The 22,198-nt window shown below is 39.5% G+C and overlaps 1 protein-coding gene across 1 annotated transcript in view; it reads left to right on the forward strand.

The window, feature by feature from the left end:
- The window catches only part of SLC26A8 (solute carrier family 26 member 8), an 89,375-nt gene that overhangs the window by 18,627 nt on the left and 48,550 nt on the right, over positions 1–22,198 (forward strand). The window contains exons 6-9 of the mRNA XM_055571600.1: positions 8,544–8,660; positions 10,194–10,375; positions 20,773–20,937; positions 21,626–21,775. Of these exons, the coding sequence (XP_055427575.1) occupies positions 8,544–8,660; positions 10,194–10,375; positions 20,773–20,937; positions 21,626–21,775 (614 nt within the window). The remainder of the gene's footprint in view (positions 1–8,543; positions 8,661–10,193; positions 10,376–20,772; positions 20,938–21,625; positions 21,776–22,198) is intronic.

The raw sequence follows: 22,198 nt of genomic DNA on the forward strand, positions 1-22,198 counted from the left end.
CTTGTTGCAAAGCATGGGCTCCATGGATTACATTAATTTCCATGTGGCAGGGACTTCACATAGTCCAGTGGCTAAGACCACCAATTCAGGGAGCCCAGGTTTGATCCCTGGTCAGCGCACTAGATTCCACGTGTCACAACTAAAGATCCCAGGTGTCGAAACTAAGACTCGGTGCAGCCAACTAAGTAACTAGGTTGTTTTTTTTTTTTATTTCCATACGGCAGACACAAACCAAAACGGTCCATTTGTATAAGTATATTCACTTCCAGGAAAGTATCAGAACGTCTTTAGAGCATTCCTGTGGTTCTGGAATGAGAGACCTGAACTCTTGTACCTTGACCTGTGAGTCCACTACTGAACCCCACTTATCAAAGATCCTTCACTTTGGTCAAGGTTTGAGGACATTTCTCTGCTAAATTTCCAAGTCATCAGTATAATTTCATACCAAAATAAGAGTAACATTAGGGTGTATAACTATACCTAACATCTAGCACAGTATTTGGCACATAATTGGTACTCAAGATATTTGTTGAATAATGATTACATAACTGTGAAAGTGAAGGTGAAGTCGTGTCTGACTCTTTGTGACCCCATGGCCTGTAGCCTACCAGGCTTCTTGGTCCATGGGATTTTCCAGGCAAGAATACTGGAGTGGGTTACCATTTCCTTCTCCAGGAGATCTTCCTGACCCAGGGATTGAACCCGCGTCTCCAGCATTGTAGGCAGACGCTTTACTGTCTGAGCCACGAGGGAAGTATCCTGAATGAGTAAATCCAAGCAACTCTTGCTGACTAAGGGACTGTGTGTTATTTTAAGTAGTATGAATAATGAAATAATTTGTAGTGTAAACAGTTCGAAAGTTTTACTTGCATTTAAACAAGTAGGACCAAACAATAATTTTCTTCAAACGAAACAAAAGTACTGCACAGTGGGACTTCCCTGGCCATCCAGGGGTTAAGACTTCACCTTCCAATGCAGGGAGTGTGAGTTCAGTCCCTGGTTGGGGAGCTAAGATCCCCATGCCTCACCGCCAAAAAATGTAAACATGAAACAGAAGCAATACTGGAACTTGCCCCCTTCTTCTCTTGCCCTCAATCTTTCCCAGCATCAGGGTCTTTTCCAATGAGTTGGCTCTTCGCATTAGGTGGCCAAAGTATTGGAGTTTCAGCTTCAGCATCAGTCTTTCCAATGAATATTCAGGATTGATTTCCTTTAGAATTGACTGGTTTGAGTCATACTTCAGTTAAGATTTTTTAAAAAATCTTTAAAAATACTGCACAGTGAAAACCTTATTTGAAACATGCTAGCTCTTCCTTACAGTAGAACCCAATTTATAAATGTAAAAGAAAATAGAAAATCACCATTAATAAAAGACTATAGTAATACTTGTTGGAGGTAAAATCCACTAAGAGAGGTTAAAGTCAGTGGGTAAAAGTTGGCAAACTGTAACAGGACTTGAAAAGTGAAAGGGTTAGTTGCTCGGTTGTGTCCGACTCTGTGCGATGCCATGGACTGTAGTCCTCCAGGCTCCTCTGTCCATGGGATTCTCCAGGCAGAATACCGGAGTGGTTGCCATTTCCTCTCCAGGGGATCTTCCCGACCCAAGGATCTAATGCAGGTCTCCCGCATTGCAGGCAGCTTCTTTACCATCTGAGCCACCAGGGAAGCCAAGACTTGTATAGTTCCAAATATCTTCCTCAAGATATTTATTAATTCCTTCACTACTTTACAATAGAGAACCTGGGAGCAACCACCTTTACCAAGTAATCAATACTGTCATCACGAATAGTAAGACATTTGGAGATCATGAATTCTGTGATATAATGCACTAAGAAGGACGTAATATCATTTCTGTAGTGTTCGCATCCAAAACATTTAACCTTGGTATGGTCATGAGGAGCCTATGCTGTGCTGTGCTTAGTCTCTCAGTCATGTCCGACTCTTTGGGACCCCATGGACTATAGCCCGCCAGGCTCCTCTGTTCATAGGGATTCTCCAGGGAAGAATACTGAGAGGGTTGCCATGGCCTCCTCCAGGAGATCTTCCCAACCCAGGGATCAAACCCAGGTCTCCAACATTTCAGGCAGATTCTTTACCAGCCTAGCTACCACGGAAGCCCAACCCCAAACTGAGGGGCATTTAGCAAAATAGCTCAATACTCGTCCAAAGTGACAAAATCAAGAAAGACAAGTAACAACTGAGGAACTATAACAGATATTAGCATTAAGGAGAAATAACAGCTAAATGAAATAGGGAACTCTGGATGGAATTATGAAACAGAAAAAGGAAATTAGGGGGAAAGCTGTTGAAGTTGAAGCAAAGTATTTATTAATAGTTATTTTCTAATGTTAATTTCCTGATACCAACAATTATACTATGATTATGTACAGTATTCACATTAGAGGGATCTAGGTAAGGCATATATTGCTGTTGTTCAGTTGCTCAGTCGTGTCTGACTCTTTGCAACCCCATGGACTGCAGCACACCAGTCCTTCACCATCTCCCAGAATTTCCTCAAATTCATGTCCACTGAGTCGATGATGCCATCCAACCATCTTATCCTTTGTTGCCCCTTTCTTCTCTTGCCCTCAGTCTTTCCCAGCATCAGGGTCTTTTCCAATGAGTTGGCTCTATGCATTAGGTGGCCAAAGTATTGGAGTTTCAGCTTCAGCATCAGTCTTTCCAATGAATATTCAGGATTGATTTCCTTTAAAATTGACTGGTTTGAGCTCCTCGCTGACCAAGGGACTCTCAAGAGTCTTCTCTAACACCACAGTCCCAAAGCATCAGTTCTTCGGCGCTGAGCTTTCTTTATGGTCCAACTCTCACATCCATACATGACTACTAGAAAAATCATAGCTTTGCTAGACGGACCTTTGTCAGCAAAATGGTGTCTCTGCTTTTTAATACACTCTCTAGGTTTGTCGTAGCTTTTCTTCCAAGGAGCAAGTGTTTTTTAATTTCATGGCTACAGTCACCATCCGCAGTGATTTTGGAGCTCAAGAAAATAAAATCTGTCACTGTTTCCACTTTCTCCCCATCTATTTGCCATGAAGTGATGGGACCAAATGCCATGATCTTCATTTTATGAATTTTGAGTACTAAGCCAGCTTTTTCACTCTAGTCTTTTACCTTCATCAAGAGGCTCTTTAATTCCTCTTTGCTTTCTGCCATTAAAGTGATGTCACCTGCATATCTGAGGTTATTATTTTTCCCAGCAATCTTGATTTCAGCTTGTGAGTCATCTAGCCCAGCATTCCACATGATAACAATATATAGTCTTGACGTACTTCTTTCCCATTGTATGGAAATGTGCTATTATCTTTGTAGCTTTTCTATAAGTCTAAACTTAGTTCAAAATTTAAAAAATTTTTAAGGTTTTGGAAAGTTTAGAGACTTGGTTTCCCTCTATTTCTCCACAGCCTAACCTTAACTAAGACTTAGACAATTTAGTTCTCGGGCTGTTGCCAAGAAATTCTCTTATCTTCCCTGTATTGGTTTGAAACCCTACATTTCAAAAGACTCAGTCTTCACACCACAGGTTGGTTGTAAACAGTAAATAGGGTGGGCTTCCCTGTGGTCCAGTAGTAGAGAGTCTGCCTGCAAAGCAGGGGACAAGGGGCTCAGTCCCTGGTCCTGGAAGATCCCACGTGCCACGGGGCAGCTAAGCCTGTGTGCCACAACTACCGAAGCCCAGGCACCTAGAGCCCATACTCCACAACTGGAGAAGCCACCACAGTGAGGAGCACTCACACCAACTAGAGAAAGCCCACGGGCAGCATGAAGACCCAGTGCAGCCACAGATAAAATTAAATTTTTAAAAATTGCCTTAAAAAGAGTAAATAGAGCTTCTCAACATTATACTGAATTCAGAGGCAGTGTATTCAAGCAAGATAAAGGGTAAAAAATTAATAGCAATTTCAAAGAAATAAAACTTTATCATTCATAGATGATTTTTTTAATGTAGAGAATTCAAAAGAATCTACAGATAAATTGATATAATTAATAAGATTTTGTTAAGGTTGCTGGGTACAAGATGTGTAAATAAAAATCAATTATATTCTTTCATACCTGCAAGAAATGAAATGTGGAAAAAAAATTTAAATATCATTCACCAAAGCATAGTGAATATGAAATAAGTTGTAATGAAACTAAGAAATGATGTACAAGACCTCTACAGAGAAATTATTAATGTACAACTTTACTGAGAAATATTAATAAGGACCTAAATTAATTGAAAGATAACATTTTCTAAGAACAGGCAAGTTCTCTTAAAGTATGACATAGGAGGACTTGCATCTCCAGCTATCAAGACTGAATATAAAGTAACAATGTTTAAGATGATGTCAATCAAAAGTAGCATGAATAAATAAGCATTCATATATACATATATTGGAATACACAGAAGGAACAGGAGTGCTCTCAAGCAACTCATGACAACATGGAAGATGCTTATATATATAATAATGAGAAAAATAAGCAGAAATAAAAATTGTATGCATTATAATCCCACTAATATAAACTTCAATAGTGGGACCAACTAAACTATATTGTTTAGAGGTTTGTACAGTAGTGGTAAAACTATAAAGAAAAGTAAAGAAGTTATTATCACGAAAGTCAAAATAATGAATACTTCTGTGGGGAGGGATGGGGTTGGGATGAAAGATCTGAGTAGGTGGTAACATCAGTGTTTGTTTTATAGATATTTATTAAACTCAACATCTATTTTAATATACTTTCTATGTATATATTTCACAATAAAATGGGGATTATTAAATTTATTACAAAATATTACTAATTACTAAAAAAAAGTAATTAAACAGTGTGGTATTATAGAAATGGACAATTAGGGCAGCGGAACAGAAGAGTCACACATGTATACACTGCATGGTTTGTATCAGATGTGTCACTATAGAAACAGGCTTTTGAAAAATGATGTGAAACAGAATATTTCATATAAATTAAATATTTATATGAAAACAATTTTTTAGACCCCTACCTCACCCATACACAAAAATCTATTCCTGGTAGATTAAAGACCCAAATATGAAAGACAAAACTATAAAGACTTTTTTGAATAATAGAGGAGGATATCTTTATGGACCTGAGGTAGAAAATGTTTCTTAAACAAGGCACAAAAAGCACTAGCCTAAAAGGAAATAATTGCAAGTTTAAATTAAATAAAACTTAAGAACTTCTGTTTATTCAGAGACATGATAGGGACTTCCTTGATAGTCCAGTGGTTAAGAATCCACCTTCCAATGCAGGGGATGTGGGTTTGATCCCTGGTTGGGGAACTAAGATCCTATAAGCTGTGGGGCTGCAATGAAGACCCAGTGCAGCCAAAATTAAAAAAAAAAAGAATACACAATGAAGATTGAAAAACAAACCATAGAATACCCAACAAAGGACTTAAATCTATAATATATATATATATATATAAGTATGTGTGTGTGTGTATATATATATATATATATATATTCCTACAAATCTATAAGAAACTACGCAATAAGATTGACCAACATTATTGGTAATACAAGAAGTGGAAGTGGAAATTAACTAGCTCATACCCACTGAAATAAAAATTCTGATAATATCATGTGATAATACAGATGTAAATAATGAGAATTTTCATAGTTTTGGTGGGAATGTAAATTGTACAACCATTTGGAAAACAGTTTCGCATATTCTGTTAAATGCCCCAGCAGTTATGCTTCAGGGTGTATCATCTCGAGGGAATTTACCCACTTACGCACCTAGAGTCATGTACAAGAATATACATAGAAGTCTTGTTCATCGAGGCCCTCAAACTGGGAACAAAACAGGAGACTATAAGCCTGTAGACAAAGAGAATGGGGAAACAGCTGCCTGGATCCTGATGGCTATTTAGTTCTGCTTCCAGCCTCTGATGAGGTCCAACTGACCTTTGTCCTCTTTTAATATATTCCCTATTTTGGAAATTCCCTGGTGGTCCAGTGGTTAGGACTCAGTGCTTTCAATGCCATGAGCCTCGGGTCCAGCTCAGGTCAGAGAACTAAGATCCAGCAAACCATGCTGTTCAGCAAAAATTTTTTTCCTATTTTGCTCAAGCTGATTTGAACTGGTTTTCTGTTACTTGCAGTCAATAGAGACTTGTTTAGGGAAAAAATGTGGAAGGGGAACCATAAATTACAAAAGACTTAAGAGATGTGTCAACTAATGTGAGGACTTCATTTGATGTAAACACAAAGTTTGTTAAAAAAAAAAAAAAGTATAATAACCACAAAAGAAAGCACATGTAATAGCAAATAACTTTTTTTTAAAGATCACCCCAAACCTGCCATACCTCTGGCTCAAGGTCTCTCATAAGGTTGCAGTCAAACTGTCATTCATCTCAAGGCTCTACTGAGGCTGCTGGATCAGCTTCCAGGCTACTCATGTTTGCTGGCAGGTTTGGGTTTTCCACCATATCGGCCTCTATATGGCTGCTTGAGTATCCTCACAACATGGCCTCTGGCAGGAACAACTGATGTGTGAGGCCCAGTGCAAGATGCAAATGCAGATTCCCTAGTTCAAAAATTATCCAGTATTTTTCAAGATGATCAGAGTAGGGCATTAATTCAAGCATGGAGCCTTCTAAGCCCAAGATACTCTGTGACTGCGTAGGTAGCACACCCTTGAGGTCAACTTTGGCAGCTGGTGACCTAAATGAAAGAGAGAGAGAGAGCCAGAGAGCAGTGAAGACAGAAAACACTGTCTTTTTGCAACCCAATCTCAAAAGTGACATCTTATCATTTTTGTTGTAGCCTATTTATTTTTAATAGAAGTAAGTTATTCCCATATGACCTAGCAATCCCACTGCTAGGCATACACACCAAGGAAACCAGAATTGAAAGAGACATGTGTATCCCAATGCTCATCGCAGCACTGTTTCAAATAGCCAGGACATGGAAGCAACCTAGATGTCCATCGGCAGATGAATGGATAAGAAAGCTGTGGTACATATACACAATGGAATATTACTCAGGCATTAAAAAGAATCCTTTTGAATCAGTTCTGATGAGGTGGATGAAACCGGAGCCTATTATACAGAGCAAAGAAAGTCAGAAAGAAAAACACCAATACAGTATATTAATACATATATATGGAATTTAGAAAGATGATAATGATGACCCTATATGCGAGACAGCAAAAGAGACACAGATGTAAAGAACAGACTTTTGGACACTGTGGGAGAGGGCGAGGGTGGGATGATTTGAGAGAATAGCATTGAATCATGTATATTATCATATGTGAAATAGATCGTCAGTCCAGGTTCGATGCATGAGACAGGGTGCTCAGGGCTGGTGCACTGGGATGACCCTGAGGGATGGGATGGGGAGGGAGGTGGGAGGAGGGTTCAGGATGGAAAACACATGTATACCCATTGCTGATTCATGTCAGTGTATGGCAAAAACCATTACAACATTGTAAAGTATATTGACCTCCATTAAAATAAATAAATTTTAAAAAGAGAAGTAAGTTATTTCACACTTAAGGGGTGAAACTCACTCAAGGACCTGAGTACCAGTTAGTCATTGTAGATTATCTTACAGGTGGTCTACAAGTACAACTATATATGAGAAGTCAGGGAAATTTGAATATTGGATGTTTGATAATGGTAAAGAACCATTATTAGTTTCTTAAGTGTGATGATGATATTGTACTTAAAAGAGGCCCTTTTCCTAAAACACATATACTAAAAATATCTACAGATGAAATGACTTAATGTTTTGGATTTGCCTCAAAATAATTATGGGATGGGAGAGGAATGAAGACATTGATGAAACAAGATTGGCCATGAGTTGACCATTGTTGAAGTGGGTCAACAAAGCATTGCTTGTTTAAGACAATAAATTTGGCTCACTAGACTCATAATTGATTTCTGATGAGCACACTGGTATGATGTAAATTGAAGAGAGTTGCTCAGGGCAGGAGTTGTGGACTTGAGACATCAAATGATGACACCATGTAGGTCAGTCCATTTGCCTCAAAATTTCCAAAATCTCATAGTGCTTCTTAGAAAAGAAATTAAATACTGAAGAAGGAGCTGAAGGAAGATGCTGGAGTGATTGGCATATGAAAGAAAGACAACACATACCAACTTGGAGTCAAGTCACTTAAGTGTGACAATTTTTGCTTTGCCGTCTAGCTTTATCTCCAACCCTGGAGGATTCCTAGGGCCTTCTTATACTAGACTGAGGATGAGAATGGGCTGCTTCTGAGCTGTTGAGATTAAAGGTCCTATTGCTTTGATGTTTGCTTTCCATGATTCACATGAAAGGTGTTTAAGCCTATGATTTAGAATTCAAGTGTAAAAACATGTGATAAAATAGGAAGAGAAGCTAGAAATCAAAGCCAATCATAAAAAGTACTAATTAAGGGCTGTATGCCAAAGGATACTGTTACCATATTCAGCTGTGTACATGGGTTACTTTTATTTTAAGTATTCTTTACAGTTTTTATTTCAGGTGACTTTAAAAAGCCAGGCTACCTTTGCTTACTTAAATTATCTTGCTTTTCAGTCCTGATGCTTGGTTTGCTGGCAAGGCATCTGATTCCTCCTCTCAATGTCTCTTATGCAGCTTTCTGTGCTTCAGTAATTTATGGAATTTTTGGATCATGTCATCAAATGTCCATTGGTGAGTTCAGTGCTAGAATCACAGGAGGTATATGAAGTCTCCATCTCGGTTATTTACTTATTGCTAAGGAACTGAAGTTAAATCTATGTTTAACATATAAAGAAAAGAGGCAGAAGATGGATATTCTTCTTTTATAATTTATTTATTTTAATTGGAGGCTCATTACTTTACAATATTGTGGTGGTTTTTGCCATACATCGACATGAATCAGTCACAGGGATATTCTATTCACAGAGTTAGTGTTCAGATTTTAGAAACTGAACACTTTCATGCTATTATTAATGTCCCCACCAGACAAACAGGCCCATAAGTTATTAAAGGAATGAAAGGACAAGAGGCGTCTTCCTTGCTGAAATTTCCACACTTTGTGATCTGATTATCCGTGACTGAAAAGATCCAGAAATGATTTTGCCAAAACTCCTAGAATGGATCCACTTTTCAGCTGAACCCATAATAACCATCCTCCATGAACCTAATTTATAATAATCATATCAAATTATTAATTTACATTGAGAAAATATTGTCATAGTAATCAAAACACTGAAACCCACAGGGTAAGCACTTTTCTTCCCTGAGTCAAATGTCCATCTACTAATTTATAATTCGAAATGACTGTTGCAGAGACCAGACCCAACTGAAGGTCCTGTGATCAGCACAATTACTTCCTCTAGGTGAACCTGTATAGAAATCAAACCACACAATGCCCTGACGGTCTCAGAAGGGCATCGCCAACGTTCACGAGTCAAGTACCTTTTTCTGAGCTTCCACACTGAACAACTGACCAGGCAACCAACACTGACCATTCTGACTGGCACACTTTTTTCTCCAGATGTGTTTGTATATTCAGTCCAGTTGCCATCCCATTCTGTGGTGTGTGCACCTGTGCCTTTTTAAGGACACTATTCCACATCTTTACTAAAATTTAGTATCTGTTGATTTTAAACACTAAAACAGCTATTTTATTCCAATTACTCCAAGTTCTCAGAGCGCATTACAGTCACTTCCAAATACTGATAACAAGGGCTACTAGAGTTTTGCTTCTGTTAGGTAATTTAAAGGTAAAATTTGCCCTTGCCTCCTGCATTCATGTCAATATGAGAAGTAAATAAAATTTTGTTTGAAACAGGTTTAGCTCCATGTCATTTTGCACCTATTACATCCTTCTTAAGTGTTTAGGTATTGTTTTTCTTCTTCTTATTATTGATTAGCTTTGTTTTCTGATCCTTTTTCCACCATCTCATTTTTCACCATTTCTAAGAACAGGCACAGTAGCTGAGCCAGATATACATTTCCAGTCAGTTTCTCTTTCTTCCTACTCCATATGCCCATTGATATAAAGAGGTTGTTACCTAGGCCAAAAAGATCTAAAATTTTGGAGTTGGTTACAGTATGTGAAACCAGAGAGCTTTTTCCTGCTCTTTCTTACTTCTCAGTGGCCACTTTCAGATAAGAAAAGTGCTTTGCTTTTGTCAACATCTGTCAGTTCACCTGGACTTAAAACCTCACCCTCTGCCTAACCGTTTTCTTTCATAGGTACATTCTTCCTTGTGAGTGCTCTGGCAATCAATGTCCTGAGGACAGAGCCATTCAACAGGGGCCACTTATTACTGGGAACTTTCATCCAGAATGACTTTTCTAACATGTCCTTCTATGAGAACTATAACAGATCCTTGAGTTCTGTGGCATCTGTAACTTTGCTGACTGGGATTATTCAGGTAGGTCCTGAGTCTCTGAATCCCTGAAGGAAAAAGAAATAAATAAAGGGGCTGCACATGAACTCTTTCCTTGAATTGCTTCTGTTACCCATTGTGAAATATCTGGAATTTAAGTGATTTTCATTTTTTTCCAAAACTTATGGGACATATGGATAGACTGACTCCTCAGTGACAAAACTTCTCCCTCCCCAGAAATCTACCGCCCCTGGTTTAGGATGAGATACTCAACATTCTCCTCAATCTCTAATACTATAAGACTAAAGAAGGGTCCAAATAGGACTTCCCTGGTGGTCCAACGGTTAGGACTTCACCTTCCAATGCAGGAGGTGGCGAGTTCAATCCCTGGTGAGGGAGCTAGGATCCTGCATGCCTCGTGGTCAAAAAACCAAAACCTGAAACAGAAGAAATATTGTAACAAATTCAATAAGGACTTTGAAAATGGTCTATATCCAAAAAATCTAAGAGAAGGGTCTCAGGGAATGTGGCCTAGAGTTCTACTCATGATTTCATATTTTAAAAAATTCTTTTATATTCTTTCAACAAGAATAGCACTCGTGGGCTCACACACTGTATTTTTGGTTAGTGGGCATTAGAGTCAGATGTAAAATCCTTTCTCTACAATGACAGGACACAGCTAATGGACGATGATATCAATGATTTATTAAAATATCCAACCTTATTTTGGGCAGTGTCTTTGATTTCTTCTGAGAGTCTACCATCTAAAGCATCACCGACTGAACCAAAGTCACATATTTCAGCTTTATTTCTCTGTCTTCTCAGCTAACCCAAACTCTAGCTAACTTTCTCTGATTTCCCTGAAGCCATCCTTTATTAGGTAAAGACTTATTGGGAGCCTACAAAGGCAGGCTGCCCTGGTGGGCTGACCCCAGCCCTGACTCTTAACCAATTGTATGACTTATTTGCAGGCCTCAGTTTCTTCATGTTTAAAATGGGAATAATAATATTTGTATTGCAGAGTTCTTGTAAGGATTAAGTGAGAAAATGCATGTAAAGCATTCAGCCTAGAGCCTGTCACATAGTAAGCATTAATAAGTTATAATTACAGAGTACGGAGAAATGAAGTTGGTACTTTAATAGAGACCAAAAAGATTTTTTTAAGATATAATACCCATGTTTTAAAAAGTCAGTCTTGCAGCAGAAGACAAAATAACAGACAGCAAGTCAGCAATCTATTAATTATAAGTAGCCTTGGCATGTTCTTTTTCCTTGTTTGAGGATCACTTTTTTCATATAACAAAGGAGAAGATATTCCATTTACAGGAAGATAGAATATATGTACTTTTCCCTATTCCTCCTCCTAAGAACAACTGAAAATTTTGGAAAGTTATATACAAACCAAATATAAAAAGGCTCTGAAAGGCGGAGCGAAGACAACAAACTGGTTCAGACCCAAGGAACAACACAGTGGAGAGTTCCTTGGGTTTTCTTTTTGCCCCATACATCTTAAACTTGGTGCTAAAGAAGCCAGAAAGCCAAAATGCCAATGCGGCAGACCAAAAGAAAAAGTCCCAACAAAAGTCTGTTCTATATAGCCACAGGACTAGGAAAGACTAGCAATTCTGAAAACATTTACCCAATAACTGCTCTACTCCAGACAAACACCAAGGGAAAAAAAAACAACAACAACTCTGTGGTGTCATCCCTACTCATGCGAGTGGTGGCCAAGTGGGGAGCCCAGACTTCCACCCTTACCCAGCTGTAATGAGGTAGCTACCCGGGGTGTTGTCAGAGAAAGCCAAATAGGGAGTCGAGACTTTCATCTCCACTGGGTAGTAATGAGCCTCTCTTCCTGCTCCTTGCTGGGGTGTGTCCGAGAAAGCCTAGTGAAGAGTCAGTTCTTTCACCACAACACAGCATTAATGATGACGAGCCCCTCTGTAGCAGTGTCAGTGGAGACCATGCAGGGAGAAATAAAGGCGTTTCTGTCTCTCCCAGTCAGGATGGTATCAGTGCAGGCCTAGTGGGGAGCCAGAACTTCCATCTCCTCCCGGTAAAAATGACGAGTCCCTACTGCCTCAGGTGTCAGCGGATTTTAAGAGGAGAACCTGGACTTCTACCTGACCAGGCAGTAACAAGGTAACACCTTCCCCTCTCAGCACTTTATCAAAATAAGGTGGCTAAAACAGAACATTTCAGTAAGATCCAGAATCTTATAGCATAGTACATGCAATGTCAATAGCTGAACTGAAAATAACTTGTCATATCAAGAACCAAGAACATTTCAACTTTAATGAAAAAAGGCAATAAAAAGATGCCAGCACTGAGATGAGAGGTGTTAGAATTATCTGGTATAAATTATAAAGCAGCCATCCTAAAAATGCTTCAGCAACCAATTATGAATATGCTTGAAACAAAGTAAAAAAAATAGAAAGTCTCAAAAAATAAATAGAAGATGTAAAGAAGAACCAAATAGAAATTTTACGGCTGAAAAATACGCTAACAAAAATTAAAAATTCAAAGAATGGACTCGATAGCAAAATGGAGGAGACAGAGTAAAGAATCAATGAACTTGTAGAAAGAACAACAGAAATTACTCAGTCTGAACAACAGAAAATAGACTGGAAAAAGTTTAACGGAATCTCAGGGACAAGTGGGACTATAACAGAAGCTCTAACATTTGTGTCTTATAAGCATCCCAGAAAGGGAGGGGAAAAAAGATGGGACTGAATTACTTGAAGAACTAATAGCTGAAAATGCCCCAAATTTGACAAAAGATATACTTCTGCAGTTTTAAGAACCTTGGAAAATCCAAAACAAGATAAATCCATAGGAATCTACACCAAGACAAATCATAGTCTATGTCTGGAAACTAAAAACAATGAAAAAAAATCCTGAAAGCAGTGAGAGAAACACTTTACCTTCAGGGAGAAAATAATTTAAATGACAGCAGATTTCTTATCCGAAACCATGGAGACCAGAAGGAAATTGCACAATATTCTTTCATTTGCTGAAAGAACTATTAATCCAAAAATCATTGTTGTTGTTCAGTTGTGTCTGACTGCAGCACACCAGACTTCCCTGTCCTTCACCACCTCCCAGAGCTGCTCAAACTCATATCCATTGAGTCAGTGATGCCATCCAACCATCTTGTCGTCTGTCATCCCCTTCTCCTGCCTTCAATCTTTCCCAGCATCAGGGTCTTTTCTAACGAGTTGGCCCTTTGCATCAGGTGGCCAAGGTATTGGAGCTTCAGCTTCAGCATCAGTTCTTCCAATGAATATTCAGGATTGATTTCCTTTAGGATGGACTGGTTTGATCTCCTTGCAGTCCTAGGCACTCTCAAGAGTCTTCTCCAACACCAAAGTTCAAAAGCATCAACTCTTCGACACTGAAGTCTTCTATATGGTCCAACTCTCACATCCATACATGCCTACTGGAAAAACCATAGCTTTGACTAGATGGACCTTTGTTGGCAAAGTAATGTCTCTGCTTTTTAATCGTTATCTAAGTTTGTCATAGCTTTTCTTCCAAGGAGCAAGTGTCATGGCTGCAGTCACCATCTGCAGTGATTTTAGAGCCCAAGAAAGTAAAGTCTGTCACTGTTTCCATTGTTTGCCCATCTATATACCATGAAGTGATGGGACTGGATGCCATGATCTTATTTTATTTGAATTTTGAGTTTTAAGCCAGCTTTTTCACTCTTGTCTTTCACCTTCATCAAGAGGTTCTTTAGTTCCTCTTCGCTTTCTGCCATAAGAGTGGTGTCATCTGCATATCTGAGGTTATTGATATTTTTCCTGGCAATCTTGATTCCAGCTTGTGCTTCATCCAGCCCAGCATTTCTGAAAATAGCCTTCAAGAATGAAGGAGAAATCAAGATATATGAAAGAAAACTAAGAGAATTTATCACCAGCAAGACCTACCCTAAAAGAATGGCTAAAAGAAGTTCTCTAAACAGAAAGGAAATGATAAAAGAAGGCATCTTGGAACATCGAGTAGGAAGAAAGAACAATGGAAAAGGGAAAACATGGATATATATGGTAGTTTTCTTTGTCTTCTTAAGTTTTCTAAATTATGTTCAATGGTTGAAGCAAAAATTACACCACTGATGTGGTTCAAAATGCATATGGAAGAAATATTTAAAACAATTCTTTTATAAACAAACATATTGGGAAGTAAATTTTCTATAATTTGTTCAAACTGGTAAAATGTTTACACCAGTAGACTGTGATAAGTTATGTATATATAATGTAATACCTAAGACAACCACTTCAAAACCTATACACTCAAAAATGCTATAGATAAAATGAAATTCTAAAAAAGTTCAAGTAATGTGTGAAATCAGAAAAAATAAAAGATGAAAAATAGAGCAAACAGAAATGGCACACTTAACCCTTAACATATCAACATTTACATTAAAGACATCAACTAAATATTTAGAAATATGCTGTCTGCAAGAAACAACAAAAATAATAATTAGGTTGAAAATTTAAAAAAGGGAAAGTATAGCAGGATTGACTATATTAATAACAGATAAAGTAGACTTCAGAGCCAAGAAAATTACCAGAGGTGGAGAAGGACAGCACATAATAATAAAAGGCTTGCTCTTCCAAGAAGATGTAGCAGACCTACATATGTATGCAACAAACAACAGAGCCCCAAAATATGTGAAGCAAAAACAGATATAACTGGAATGGAGAAACAGACAGATCAGTTCAGTTCAGTCGCTCAGTCGTGCCCGACTCTTTGCAACCCCATGAATCACATCACACCAGGCCTCCCTGTCCATCACCAACTCCCGGAGTTCACCCAGACTCACCATCCATCAATTAAGTGATGCCATCCAGCCATCTCATCCTCTGTCGTCCCCTTCTCCTCCTGCCCCCAATCCCTCCCAGCATCAGAGTCTTTTCCAATGAGTCAGCTCTTTGCATGAGGTGGCCAAAGTACTGGAGTTTCAGCTTTAGCATCATTCCTTCCAAAGAAATCCCAGGGCTGATCTCCTTCAGAATGGACTGGTTGGATCTCCTTGCAGTCCAAGGGACTCTCAAGAGTCTTCTCCAACACCACAGTTCAAAAGCATCAATTCTTCGGCGCTCAGCCTTCTTCACAGTCCAACTCTCACATCCATACATGACCACAGGAAAAACCATAGCCTTGACTAGACGAACCTTTGTTGGCAAAGTAATGTCTCTCCTTTTGAATATGCTGTCTAGGTTGGTCATAACTTTTCTTCCAAGGAGTAAGCGTCTTTTAATTTCATGGCTGCAGTCACCATCTGCAGTGATTTTGGAGCCCCCCAAAATAAAGTCTGACACTGTTTCCACTGTTTCCCCATCTATTTCCCATGAAGTGATGGGACTGGATGCCATGATCTTCGTTTTCTGAATGTTGAGCTTAAAGCTCAAAAGTTGGCTTAAAGCCAACTTTTTCACTCTCCACTTTCACTTTCATCAGGAGGCTTTTTAGTTCCTCTTCACTTTCTGCCATAAGGGTGGTGTCATCTGCATATCTGAGGTTATTGATATTTCTCCCGGCAATCTTGATTCCATCTCTCCTCTCCCAACAATTGATAGAACAACTGGACAGAAAATCAACAAGGATATAGTAACATTCAAAACATCAACAACACCAATAGGACTCGAGACATTTATAGAACACTCCAACTAGTAACAGCAGAATGCACATTCTTTTCAACAACCCATGGAACATACAGCAAGGTAGACCACATCCTGGGCTATAAAACAAACATCAATAAGTTTAAAAGAATTGAAGTCAAACAGTGTGTTCTCTGACCACAGTGGAATCAAACTAGAACTCGATAACAAAAAGTTAACAGGAAAGTCTCCAAATTCCTGGACACTGAACAACACACTTCTAAACAATCCATAAGTCAGAGAGGAAGTTTCAAGGAAAACAAATACACTGAAGTAAATGAAAATAAAATGTACCGAAATTTCTGGGACACAGCTAAAGTGGTGCTGAAAAGGAAATTTATAGCAATGAAACGTATATAGTAGAATGAAGAAAAAGTCTCAGATTAATAATATAAGCTCCCTCCACAAGAATCTAGAAACATAAGAGCAAATTATACCCAAAATAAGCAGAAGGAAGGAAATAATAAAGAGGAAAAGTGAATGAGACTAAAAACTGAAAAGTTCACATGCTGACGATTCCATATATGTAAAATTCTTGAAGTGACAAAATTATAGAAATGGAGAACAGATTCGTTGTTGCCAGGGATTAAAGATGAGTAGAGCTCAGAGGATGGAGGTTGGAGGCAGAGCTGGGAGGTGAGAGGCTGTAACAGGACAACAGGAGAGATCCTTGTGCTGACGGAATTATTTTTTATCTTGTCTATATTTGATGTCACTATCCTAGTTGTGGCATGTAGTATAGTTGTGCAAGATGGGGAAAACAGGATCTCTGCATTGCTTTTTTACAACTGCATGTCAACCTACAATTATTTACAATAAAAAGTTTTAGAAAAGTCTGAACTAAATAATAACATCTAACGATTATTGCTGTGTGCTGTCAATGTTCAAAGCACTTTACATGTCTTATCCTCATTTGGTCCTCACAACACCCCCCTGTATGAGAGCAGGTATTACTCTGTACTTATTTTAAGGAAACAAAGGTATAGAGAGGTTAAGTGAATTGCTGACGATAATGTAACCAGTAAGATCCCAAACTGGGATTCAGGCTGTTTGTCTGCCTCTAGAACCTGTACACTGCTGCTGCTGCTGCTAAGTCGCTTCAGTCGTGTCCAAGTCTGTGCGACCCCATAGACGGCAGCCCACCAGGCTCCCCCATCCCTGGGATTCCCTGGGCAAGAATACTGGAGTAGGTTGCCATTTCCTTCTCCAATGCATGAAAGTGAAAAGTGAAGGTGAAGTCACTCAGTCGTGTCCGACTCTTAGCTAGATAATCTTAAAGTGCACACTAGTATTAACAAAAATGAAGAGTTCACGGTCAAAAGAATATGAAGTGGGGACTTTTCCTGACAGTCCAGTGGTTAAGAATCCATGCTTCCACCGCATAGGGCATGGGTTCAATCCCTGGTCAGGAAACTAAGATCCTGCATACCATGTAGCATGTCCAAAAATAATTTAAAAAATATGAAGTAAAGGAATAGTTTTTAGTTGGGATGGAGTTGTCTGGGAAGGAAACAACCATTTATTAAACCTTTCCTTCATTCGCCAAACATTTAGTACAGAACTTCCTCGACCTATGATGGGGTTACATACTGATAAACCCATGGTAATTTGAGAATACTGTAAGTTGAAAATACATTTAGTAAACCTAGCTTACCAAATATCATAGCCTAGCCTGGCTTACCTTAAACGTGCTCAGAACACTTACATTAGGCTGTATTGGGCAAAATCATGTAACACAAAGCCTATTTTATAATAAAGTATTGGATATCTCGTGTAGTTTGTTGAATATAGTACTGAAAGCGATAAACAGAATGGCTGTCTGAGTACAGGATAGTTCTTAGTGTATCTGTTGTTTCCCCTCATGTCTGTGTGGCTGAGTGGGAGCTCTGGCTCACTGCCCCTGCCCAGCATCACAAAAGAGCATCATGCTGCACCCTAGCCCAGAAAAAAAAAATCAAAATTCAAAATACCATTTTTACCGATTGTGTAGTGCTTTTACACCATTGTAAAGTTGAAATTAAAACTATTCGAACCATTGTAATTTGGGAAATGTCTCTACCTGTTTTCAATAAGGATGACAGAGATAGGTTTCATGTCACAGACCAGTTCTGACTGATTGACAGTGATGTCTAGAAAATTATGTTAACACCAGATTCTGAGGCCACATCACAGTTGGGCAAGGAAGAGTTCTATGGTTCATTATAGATATTTGCCATTTAAAAGGTTGAAGGAAGGGATAGCATGAAGAATGAGTGATATAGGGACTTCCCTGGTAGCGCAGGTGGTTAAGAATCCATCTTGCAATGCAGGGGACACAGGTTTGGACCTCTGGTCAAGGAACTAAGACTCCCACATGCCGTGGAGCAACTAAGCCCTCAGCCACAACAACTGAGTCCGCACGCCACAAATAGAGTCCTTGCGCCTCAACAAAAAATCCTCCGTGACACAAGGAAGGTCCTGAGCGCCGCAAGGAAGACCCAAGGCAGCCCCTCCAAAAAAGAGAATGAGTGATACATATGTTTGTGTCTGTCACTGTTTTCAGATTTGAGCTAAGAGTTTTACATGTATTCTGTCATGTAATCCATACAAAACACTCACGTTGGGTATTGTTCATTTCATAGACAAGGGAACTGAGGTTCGGAAAGTTTAAGAAACTTGTCCAAACGCACTCAGTACCACACTTTCTGAAGGAGAGAAGTTTTATTGAGCTCTTTTTACAATTTGTATTTATTTATTGACTGCACTGGGTCTTCGTTGCAGCCCGCAGGCTTTCTCTAATTGTGCAAAGCAGGGGGGGCTACTCTAGTTGCAGTGTGTGGGCTTCTCATTCTGGTGGCTTCTCTTGTTGCAGAGCAGAGGCTCCAGGGACCGCCACTCAGTGGATGAGGCACACAGGTCCAGCTGTGGAGCTCTCCTGGAGCAGGGATCAAACCTGTGTCCCCTGCATTGGCAGGCAGATTCTCAGCACTGGACCACCAGGGAAGTCCTATTGAGCGCTCGAAAGAGATGATAAACCTGGGCTGGCAGAGAGGGAAGAGGGGTTTGGGCATAAGCACAGAAGAAGTTAGTCAATCACACAAAAGACAGGAAACAGATTGGCCTGACTAGAGTCAAGGAGCACTCTGGGCAGTAATGACCGGAGATCAAGGGAGACAAAGTGCTCAACTAACTGAAAGCTTTGAAACAAAACGCTCTTAAAGCTAATAGATTTGTTCCTCCAAGTTTGTTTTCTGAGAGTTCCTAGTGCAGCGGAATATGAAGCGGTGACAAGAGAGGGTTTCAAGACTTGCTTTTGTCTCCCTGTCTTCTTCATTGGGCTGCCAATTTTCTTAACCTCCCCTCTGAAGAGGATTGGAGCTCGCCCTCTAGCCATAAGTTTCCACTTTTTTTTTTATTATAAAAGATGAACAAGTATATTGCAAAAATCTCTAATAATAAAAGAGTATATAAATTACAAAATAGTGCCCGTAACCTTTAATCAACCATTCCCCAAAGGCAACTTCTATTGATAACTTGGCATCTATCCTTTTAAATCCTTTGCTTGTGTATTACATAGCATTTAAAAAATACATTTACATACATATGCTGTATTTTACGTGTATTTATATTTAATCCTAAAGACATAAATTCAGTTTAATTGTTCTTCATAAACATCAAAGGCCCAAATATTTAAGCTGGAGCCCAGGTTGTTTTAATATTTTTTTTGCGAAAAGCTGCATTCCTCACAGGGATGTTAACATGTCATGGGGAGGACTATCAGAGGTTCCACTGGGGTTTCCCTGCTGGCTCAGTGATGAAGAATCTGCCTGCCATTGCAGGAGACACAGGTTCAATCCCTGACCCAGGAAGATCCCACATGCTGCAGAGCAGCTGAGCCCGTGCACCACAACTGTTGAGTCTGTGCTCTAGAGCCCAGGAGCTGCAACTGCTGAGGCCCAGGCACCCTAGAGCCTGTAATTGGCAGCAAGAGAAGCCGTCTCAGTGAGAAGCCCTTGCACCACAGCTAGAGAAAAGCCCACGCAGCAACTAAGACCCAGCACACGCAAAAATAAATAAATAAACAAAAAGTATTTGTAAAGAAGATTTCAGTGAAAAGGACTTTAAAAAAGCCAAGTCTTCTTCTGATCACTTTGTCACTGATTACCGCACATCCACAAGATCAGTAGATTCTAGGGTAAGAACGTTGGCTTACATACTCATGAAGAAAGAAAGGAGTGTAGTCTTATGTTTGTAAGGGAGCCTCTGAATCAATACCAAGGATCTGCTTTTAGCTCATCAATTTCATTTGATTAGGGAAAGAGAAATGAGTCATCAAAGGGGATTTCCCTGGTGGCCCTCTGGTAAATAATCCGCCTGCCGATGCAAGGGACACAGATTTGATCCCCGATCCGAGAAGATTCCACATGCCATGGGGCAGCTAAACCTGTGCACCAATGACTACTGAGCCCGACTGCTGTGGGCCTGTGTGCCACAACTGCCGAAGCCCGTGCACGCAGAACCCGTGCTCCACACCGAGAGAAGACACTGCAGTGAGAAGCCCACGCACCGCAACTGTAGAGTGACCTCCACTCGCCACACCTAGAGAAAGCCTGTGCACAGCAGCAAAGATCCAGCACAGCTCCCCCCGCCTCCAGTTTTTTATGTTAAAAGAAAATTATTAAAGGGGCCTAAGCTCACTTTTTTTGTTGGAACCTTTGGAGATGGCCTAATGGGGTACCATTGCTGGTTTGATGACATTCCTCTCACTCTGGTTTTCTTTTCCATCTGAACCCCCCACAGCTGTCTATGGGCATGTTAGGTTTTGGCTTCATTGCCACTTACATTCCGGAGGCTGCAATCAGTGCTTACCTGGCTGCCACAGCCCTGCACGTTATGCTGTCCCAGTTGACCTGCATCTTCGGAATTATGATCAGTTACAATTCTGGTCCCATCGCCTTCTTCTACGTGAGTAATTTCTGCCCTCACCCAGAGTAACAGATGCTCCTCCCCTTGCCTCCAAAAAGAAGTAGGCCCAAGTGGAGAGACTCTTGCATAGACGGCTGGGTCAAGAGGGTCCTAGAAGTAATTTCACCTCTTCTAGATTTACAGTCTTGATTAATTGCAGGTGCCAGTTGGACCATGTTCTCAGTTCCATTAATCATTTCACCCCCAGCCTTTTAAACTAACACGATTTATGTTAAAATTTGGTCTTTTAGATAACTATCTATCATAATTCTTCCCATCATGTAACTCATAACAGACATGTATCCTAAAACATCTTAAGAATATAAAATGCAAAGTTATCCCTGAATACAATAACGGCCCAGAAGTCAAGCGAAACACACATCGTCTGGGCAAATTGATAAAGAGTAGGCTAATAACAGAACTCCTGGGTCCTTTCCATTACACTGAAACACTGAAAGTGTATTCTCCTCTTGTTGGACATTATTGTCTTCTAATGTATCTTTTCCAACTTAAAAAATTATATATCCACCTACTTGCTCTCCCTGTTCTAGTCATGCTCATAAAGAACTCTATGCACAGCAACCTTGCCCAGGGACTTCTGTTTGAACTGATTTAGAAAGGGTCATTTTCTAGGTTAAGGCAATTATTACATCCTTTCCTAAGCCTCTGTAATTTTGTTTTCTTTCAGAACATAATTAACTACTGTTTAGGTCTCCCTAAAGCTAATTCCACCAGCATCTTACTATTTCTAACCGCTATGGTTGCTCTGAGAATCAACAAATGTATCAGAATTTCCTTCAATCAGTACCCCATTGAATTTCCCATGGAAGTGTTTCTGGTAGGTGTCTTTTTGCTTTTGTTTTGTTAAGTTAATTTCTATTGGAGTATAGTTGCTTTACAGTGTTCTGTTAGTTTCTGCTGTACAGCAAAGTGAATCAGTTATACATATGCATATTAATATATTCCCTCTTTTTAAGATTTCCTTCCCATTTAGGTCACCACAGGGTACTGAGTAGAATTCCCTGTGCAATACAGTAGGTTCTTATTACTGGCCTGCTGTATCCATGGTAGTGTATATAAGTCAATCCCAATACCCAAAATCATCCCACCCTTTTCCCCTCTTGGTATCCCTATGTTTGTTCTCTACATGTGTGTCTCTATTTCTGCTTTGCAAACAAGTTCATCTGTACCATTTTTCTAGATTCCAATATAAGCGATATTATATGATATTTGGTTTTCTTTTTCTGATTTACTTTACTCT

Source organism: Bubalus kerabau, chromosome 3 (assembly GCF_029407905.1).
Source record: "Bubalus kerabau isolate K-KA32 ecotype Philippines breed swamp buffalo chromosome 3, PCC_UOA_SB_1v2, whole genome shotgun sequence".
NCBI lineage: Eukaryota > Metazoa > Chordata > Mammalia > Artiodactyla > Bovidae > Bubalus > Bubalus kerabau.